At 48.5% G+C, this 8,445-nt stretch overlaps 1 protein-coding gene across 1 annotated transcript in view; it reads right to left on the bottom strand.

The window, feature by feature from the left end:
* Positions 1–2,194, bottom strand: part of CUNH17orf58 (chromosome unknown C17orf58 homolog) — a 4,432-nt gene extending 2,238 nt beyond the window's left edge. The window contains exons 1-2 of the mRNA XM_010616780.3: positions 1,774–2,194; positions 1,009–1,255 (exon numbers count right to left, since the gene is read on the bottom strand). Coding sequence (XP_010615082.2) covers positions 1,009–1,255; positions 1,774–1,865 — 339 coding nt within the window. The 5' untranslated portion in view covers positions 1,866–2,194. The remainder of the gene's footprint in view (positions 1–1,008; positions 1,256–1,773) is intronic.
* Positions 2,195–8,445: the final 6,251 nt, after the last annotated feature.

Raw genomic sequence — 8,445 nt, 5'->3', positions numbered from 1 at the left:
CTGCGGAGAGGAGGCGGAGGCCGGGACTGGACGAGAGGCCCGGGGGGAAAGAAAGGGCTCCTTGCGGGGAGAGGAGCCGGGCAGAGGGGGTTAAACACCTGCAGAGGGCGCGGCGGGGAGGCCCGGAGGCCGCCCTGGGGTCGGAGAGGCGCGTTCCCTCGCTCCCCGAGGACGGCCCTCTCCGAAGGGGAGCAGCCCAGAAAAAGTCTGCCCACCAAATGGAGAATCAGAGGCCTGATGGAAACATTTTATCTTGTTAAGGAACCTTTTTAAATCTAGCTTTTCAGATTACAGCCCGTTTGTTGCAGAACTCCAATTTCTGATGACTGGTTCGATAACAAACTTCTTGCCCTCCGCTTAAAACATAGTTATGTATAAACGCATACCTACGTGCGTATGTAAACGTCCGCCTTTTTGGTACAGTTTGTTGGGAAAGCACCAAGAGCATGCCCGGGTGGGGGGCGTCTCGTGTTACAGGTTCTCCTAATTGTCTAAGCGCCCCTGACAACACAACTATTTGGTTTTCCCATTCGTGTTTACACTGTCATCTTGGTCTGCAGAATTGAGCGTTACTGAGTAGGTTTTCATCTGGCTTCTTGGCCACCGCTTACTGCTAAACCTCAGCTTAGAAGGGTTTTTAGAAGTTTGCCCAGGAGGCAGGGGCCCCTGGTTAAGTATAAAAGCACACATTACTTCCGTTTTCCCCCCAGCAGATGGTGGAGAAAATCCCCTAAATGATGCGGCATGAAGACATATTTTCAAAATCATGAATGATTTTTCCCAGCTCTGCGGCACACAGGTTAGTGAGCACACTTCAGCCAACTTGGAAACTGGGCAGCCTGCCATGCCGTTACACAATGTAACCTCTCCGCTTTCCTGGGTCCCACAGCCCTCCAGTCAGGCGCAAGAATTCAGGGAACGTCTTTCTTCACTCCCTAGCACGAAGGAGCTTGGCCGGCCTCTCTGCAGCTCTGTCAGCTCTTTATTTAAAGTGGTTTATGTTGTTGCCAAATCGATAATCTCCTTTGAAATCAGCGTCCACCCTTCAGTAATAGCTGGCTGGAGTTCATGTTCTGGCAAAGCCGCGGCATCTCGCTGTGGTGAAGGGTGTACCTCCCGCAGCTGAGCGAAGTGCTGGAGGCGATCCAGTTCCTGCCCTTCAACTGTTGCCCTCTGCTTCCCCACTGACACCACCGTCTGTTGCCCCGGGGAAGATGGTCCGATATTTGGGGTAAATGCCTCTGAAGCCGGTCCACTTCCATGTGGAAAAATAACCCAAAGTAAATTGCCAGTGTTGCGGAAGCTCTTTTTCCCAAAGATAGTGAAGCGAACAGAACATCCCAATAAAAGCAAAACAAAAACATGATCCTACAGAGAACGCCCGATTTCTTCAGTCCCTCAGTACTTTCAGGCATGCAATGTGCGTGGGTCTTCAGGACGGATCTTGGGGTATTTTGGCAATAAAGTGAAAGCCAGGCAGTTTTATTAAAGTTCCTATTTCATTTTATTCTCCACTGATGGACTAAATGATGATTTCCTCTTTGCTCCCAGACCTTCTATTCTTCCCAATTCCAGGGCCCACTCCTGCCACCCCTTTTGCCGGTTGGCAGGAGGCTCGTGTGGGTTCAGGAGAGACTGTTCACCTCTACTTTGTGGCCCTAGCCCTCTGTGAAAAGACAGAGGAATAAAAAACTCTGAGGAAGAAATATGAGGGAACAAACCCCCCCCCTCGCCCCCCCCCCCCCCCCCGTCCTCTCCTCCCCGGGGCTCTGCATTTCGGCGATCTTACCTTTTCTCTCCGCCACCGGGGCTGCGGGGGAGGATCCCACGATCAAGCAGAGCAGCCAGAAGGCTCTAGCTGTCATTTTCGTGGACAGGGCTCCAAGGCTCGAAAACAGAGCCGGGCTTTGGCTGCCTTTCTCTCCCCCAGCCCCGCTCCGCACCCCCACCCCCGCTCATGCTAATGAGGGGCAGCCTGTGGGGAAGCGGGCATCGCCGGCTTAGAGCAGTGGAACAGAACCCGGCGCGGGGATCTCTTCCTCTTCCAGGGGGACAAGCACGTGGCCTCGCAGAGTGGCCCCCGGCGACGTCTTGGCGTCCGCAGACAGGGATAACATCACATCCTGAACTTTCAACCCGGGTGGGTTGCGGGTGGGGTGGAGGGACAGGCAGGCGAGGAGAAAGAGGGAGTGGAGGAGCTGAGGGACCGGGTGGGGAGCAAGAGTGATGGGAACGGTTTGCTAGATTAGGTCAACCGCCAATAAAAGACAGTACTTCAGTCAGCTCTGGCTTGAGGAAGGCTCCAGATGACAAAAACGCATTCCAGAATGTGAGGCAATTCCTAGGGAAACCAGGTCACTACCTCCCGTTCGATAAAACCATCTTGCCGTATATGCAACACTGAGAGGCCAGAAGCAGAAGGCCATAAAAGCCCTCAGCAAAAGTTTTTCTCCCTCCTCTCTCTCCTCTTCCATGGAAACTGCTATTTACTTGACCACATGCTAAGTGCCTAAGTAAGACACCTTCCCAATTCTCTGGTAGCCGTTCCCCCACCCCAGTACGGGGTTTCAAACTCAGGACCTTGTGCTTGCAAGGCAGGCGCAATACTGCTAAGCTACATCCCTGGCCCTCTGGTAGCCTTTATTCTTTACCACTTAAGTCTGATGTCCCAGGGGCACTGTATGCTGGTCCTCAGCTAAGGACCCTGTCTGTCCCTGGGATTAGAAGACAAAGTGTTCACCAAAGAGGGAAAGAAGCTCACCAGCCAGACAGCAGAGCTGCAGCTGCTTAAGGCCATCCGCATCAGGACCTTTTGATGCACCTGATAGCTCAGGTCTCAGAAATCACAGTGCCAGTGTCCTGAGTGGAGTCCGTGGTATTTCGTTGCCAAAGAAGACACTGGAAAGGGAGAGGGAGACTGAGGGGTGGCGAGAGGGCAGGCCCCCTTCGTGTTTATGTCCTTTCTTGAAAGTACCAGTAGGAAAGATCTGGGAAGTGATTGGCTTAATTTCAGTTTAATGAGAATATTCTCCTGCCAGGTGTGGTGGTGCACGCCTGTAATCCCAGCATTCAGGAGGCTGAGACAGGAAGATCACTGGGAGTTCAAGACCAGCCTGTGCTACATAGTGAGTTCCAGGTCAGTCTCAACTACATAGTGAGGCCCTGTCAAAAAAAAAAAAAACACAAAAAAAACTCTCCTGAGGATGGTGGTGCCTGTAAACCAGGAGGATCACAAGTTCAAACCTAGCTATGGCCATTTACTGAGCTCTGTCACACAATAGGTGGGGGTGCCTGGGGAATGTATCTCCGGCAAAAGCCCTGGCTTCAATCCCCCCAAGAAAACGGGCCTGTTTTTTAGATGGGGTCTTGCTACATGGTCTAGGCCAGGCTCGAACTCCCCAACTGGCCTCCTGGTCCTCCTGATTGAGCCTCCGGAGCTCTGGGATTACGGACATGTGCTAGCACACCCTGCTGAAAGCACTCTGCTTTGAGGATTTATATCAAGAAGCTCCCCGGAGGCTGGGGGCAGGGATTTAGCTCAGCGGATTCAGTGGCCTGCCTTACTTGCAAGGACCCAAGTTCAATCCCCAGTACCAAAAAAAAAAAAAGAGGATCCCAGGCACAGGGGCATCCAAAGAGGGAAGCATCAGGGCCCCGCAGAGCAGATCCCTGAGCTGGGAGGTTGCAGTTTGAGGGTCCTTATGGGGCGAATACGTGCATCTGGAAAGAGGCCAGGGATGGGCAGGGGAGTTCCATGGTAGAGCTCTGGCCTGGCGTGCACAAGGTCCTTAGTTTGCCAGGGCTGCAAAAGCTAAAATAAATAGTAAAATTTAAATAGAGGCCAGCTCCTCACAGGCGGACAGGAATGACAACACCATTCTTTCTGTAGCTCAACCAAATTCTGTCAGCGGTCTGATTCTGGGCCAAAGTCATAAAAGCAGATGCATAAACCAGCCTAAGAGGCTAAGGCAAGATGAGCCAGAGGTCTGATTAGTAATGAGAAAGTTGCCTGATGAGGATTAAGTCGGCTCTAGGTTGACAGGGTGAGGGCCAATCTTTCCTTACTCAGGCGCAGAGGAGCACCGATCTCGGTTTTCTTGAACAGAATGGTTCTCTGGTCCCTGCCAGTTCTGTGGAGCAGTACTGTCTCCAGACCCTGGGTGGGTCCAGATAAACACTCTAACTTCATGCCCCTGGGGCCCAGACTGTCACTGTCCCTGTCCGTAGAACCCATTCTTCCAAGTGCTCTCTCTTCAAGTCAAATACAATGAAATTAATTAGCTTGCTCGTTACAACTACATCTTAGACATAAATTCTTAACATTACATTCACGTCAGCCAGGTCCAATTTAGGGTGTTGGGGACCAGTCTGTGTGACTTAGTTCCCACAGTCTCCAGGCTGGTGGGACCTGCTTTAAGAACAGAGACCTAGAGCCGGGCCTGGTGGCGCATGCCTGTAATCCCAGCACTCAGGAGGCTGAGGCAGGAGGATTGCTGTGAGTTCGAGACCAGCCTGGGCTACATGGTGAGTTCCATTTCAGTCTCAACTACATAGTGAGACCCTGTCTCAAAAAACAAACAAACAAACAAACAAACAAAACAAAACCAAAAGAATAGGGACTTAGGTGGAAGGCTGCTTGCTTCCTGGCTGTGTGGGGAAGATAACATCTGCTGAGGACAAAGCAAAAAAACAAAACAAAAAAAAGCAGGAATCCAGGTATGAGGAAGGACCTAATGGATTTAATCCCCATTAACTCCCTTTGTGAGGTTTAACTTGTTCCCCATTGTTTATTCCCTCATTCTTACTGCGGTAGCTGTTCTAGGAAAAGTACACGACCCCTCCCGCTGTACTTCTTGCTGGCAAATAAAAGTGGGTCAACTGAAGAGACTGTGGAGCCTGTGTACTAGGGGGAGGTTCTTCCTGGTCCCCTTGTACCTTGAATTCTGTCTGTCTTCTTTTACTCCCCGTTGTCCCCACTACAAGCATCCAAGGGTCTGATCAGGCCCCGGCACTGAGGAGCTCCTGAAATTCTTCTGTAGAAGGAACGTCAGGAACACTGCAGTCTGCACCCTGACATGTGGAGGCGCAGTGGGCTGGATGCTCCCAGGGGCTCCCAGAGACCCCCAGGGTGGCAGCATTGGACTGGTTGGAGATCACTATAGTTGTAGAAGACACAAAGAGTGCAAGGGACCGCATAGCCAGAATGCCAGCTTATTGGTTCATTAGACCTCGACACAGGCAGACGCTGCACGCTCATGCAGCCTGCCTCACATTCTCTTTCTATAATCAAGCCGTGTGGGAAGTCAGCTTATCAAGGTGTGTGGCAGGAGAAACCAGAATGCCGGGAGTTTGTCACGTTGTCATCCAAAGGGAATGCTAGACAGCATCGGTTTCCCACAGCCTCATGTGTTCTGCATAGCAGGTGTGGATTCCTGTCAGGTGGAAGAACCCAGGTACCTAACTGACACTTCCTCTGACCATGTATGGAATTTTGAATATATCTTTTCGCTCAGCGAATATTTAATGAGCATCTACTGTGTGCTGGAATTTCCCAAGTGATGGAAATGGCTTTGTCATTTGTGAGCTTCCTGGATCACGCCCGAGTTTATGCTAGTGAGGTGGCTCTCTGAGGGCCCTGAGAAAGGAAAGCATCAGGATGGACCATCAGAAAGATCCTGAGAGGGTCAGCTGCGGGGACTTGGAGCTCGCTCATTAATCTCTGGGGAGGAGGTTACTGGAGATGGAGTTCAGTGCATAGCCAGTAATTTAATCAGTCACACCTACTTAATGAAAAAAAAAAAAAACCGACCCACTCTGGGCTCTGAAGCTAAGTTGAGCTTTCTGGTTGGTGACCAAAGCGATGTGCTAGGAGAGAGGAGCACCTGGATTCCTGCAGGGGGCACGGCAGTTCCACATTCGGAACCCTGCCAGACCTCGCTCTGCATTTCCTCATGTGGCTAGTCCTCATAATCCCAGCACAAGGGAGGCCGAAGCAGGAGCATCGCAGTGAGCTTGAGGTGCCTGGGATAACATTAGTGTTCCAGGCCAGCCTGACTTACAAAGAGATTACCTTCTCTCAAAAAGAAAAACAAAAGTGGGGCCAGGGATTTCGCTCAGTGGCTCTGCTGTCTGCCTCGCAAGGGCAAGGACTCGAGTTTGATCCCCGATACCCCCAAAACAAACAAACAAAAAACAAAAGTAATTATAAGTGTAGCATTTTCCTGAGTTCTTCAGGTCATTCCATACGTCTTTTTTTCCTCAATACTAACGACTGAACCCAGAGACTCACACTGAGCTACATCCCCAGCCCTTTTTATCTTTTATGTTTGGGAGAAAGGACTGGCTAACAGGAGGCTACTGGGAGACTTCACATATGTACTCAGTCATCTATACTCACGGGTTCTGCATCCATGAGTTCTATCAGCCAACCTCTGATGGAAAATATCTCCCCAAGTTGCTTCAGTACTGAATATGTAGGGACTTTTCCTTCCAGTTCATCATTTCCTAAACAAAATAGTAGAAGAACTATTTACAGAAGATTTACATTGTATTAGGTATTGCAAGTAATCTAGGGATGACTGATAGTACACGGGAGGATAGCCAGGTATGGGGTGCACAGCTGTAATCATAGCACTTAGGAGGCTGAGGCAGGAGGATCTCCATGAGTTCGAGACCAGGCTGGGCAACATAGTGAGTCTGGACTACATGGCAAGACCTTGTCTAAAAAAAAAAGAAAAATCACCAAAAAGATAAAAATTAAGCAAAATGATCTGAGGAAATATTTGTAACAAATCTAGACAAACCATATGAACATGCCATTAACAAAAGAAGAACTTCAAATGCACAATAACCTATGAAAAAATATGCAAGGCCAGCAACGTGGCTCAGTGGTGCTTCCTCCTGCCTGGCAAGTGCAACGTTCTGAGTTCAAGTCCCAGCACCACAAAAAATAAATAAATAAAAGACAGAAAGAAAGGAAGAAGGAAAGAAAGAGAAAAAACATTCAGTCGCACCAGCAAAGAAATACCATGGGAAACAAAGACAAACCTTTAAAAAAAATTGTGAAGAGCAAGCACATAAAATAAGGGTGCTCCTCAATGCAGGGAAAGTCATTACCGTGCACTTGTGCTGCAGGCGACTTAGTGTAAACCGGAACAAAACATCTGGGGGGGCATTCAGCAGTATGGAGCCAAAAAACTGCAATTATCATACCCTTCAGCTCAGCAATTCCATATCAAGGTCCTTGTTCTTACAAATGATCATGGTGGGGTAGGGCTGGGGATTCAGCTCAGTGGTGCCACTTATAATTGCTATTACAGGTTTCTCAATAATCAATTTCCAGCAAACTCGTTAGATGTACTTTCATGTATTTTTCTTAGTGTTTATCTTGTTCTGTAGAGTTTTATAGAGTTTGTTGAGCCTACAGATTATATTTTAATCAAAAAGGAGATCATGGGGAGACCAGATGTTAGCACCCGTGGAAAAAAAAAAAAAAAAAAAAAAGTTGCAAGAAATGATCATAGGGAAGCAGGTGTGATGATGTCCGCCTTTATCCAGGGACTCTGGAGACTGAGGCAAGAGGATCACAAGTCTGAAACCGGCCTGTGCCACTCAGAGAGACCAGATCTCCAAACAGGGTGGGAGCGGGCACTGAGAGTGGTGGCACAGGCCTGCCACCCAGCACTGTGGAAGGCTGAGACCGGAGGATTAAAGTTCAAGCCCAGCCTGGGCAATTGAGGAGCTCACCAAGATCCTGTTTCAAAATAAAAAACAAAAAGGTTGGGGATATTAATCCAGTGAGAGATCTTGGTTCAGTCCTTAGTACTGAGTGGTAAAATTGTGATCTTGTAAGGATGTTGATATATATCAAATTTTTAAAAATTATCTAATAAGCCAGGCGTGGTGGTGCATGCCTGTAGTCCCAGCACTCGGGAGGCTGAGGCAGGAGGATCGCTGTGAGTTCGAGACCAGCCCAGGCTACATAGTGAGTTCCAAGTCAGACTCAAGGACATAATGAGACCCTGTCTCAAAACAACAACAACAACAAAATAATAAATAAATAAAATAAAACTGATTTGAAAAAAAAATCATCTAATATAATGTATATCTATACCATCACCCCACATTTACAGGCAGACACCATGTAACATTTATGTGCATACATAAGCGATGAAAATGTGTGCAAAGTGATATATCAGTGGGTTTATAGTGCTTATATCTAAATGATAGGATATAGTCGATGTCTTCTTTTTGCTTATCTATATGTTATGACTAGTTATTCATCCATGAATATATATTACTTGTTCTCTCGCTCTCCCTCTTTTATTTTGTTTCATTTTATTTGAGACAGGGTCTCACACTATATTCCAGGATGGCCTTGAACTATGTAGCCCAGGCTGGCCTCAAATTCTCAGTGATCCTCCTGCCTCAGCCTCCAAGTGTTGG

This window comes from Fukomys damarensis, unplaced genomic scaffold (assembly GCF_012274545.1).
Source record: "Fukomys damarensis isolate Sample0158 unplaced genomic scaffold, DMR_v1.0_HiC HiC_scaffold_23, whole genome shotgun sequence".
In the NCBI taxonomy this organism is placed as follows: domain Eukaryota; kingdom Metazoa; phylum Chordata; class Mammalia; order Rodentia; family Bathyergidae; genus Fukomys; species Fukomys damarensis.
Note: the sequence above shows the minus strand (reverse complement) of the source record. Positions and strands in the feature narration are given on the sequence as shown.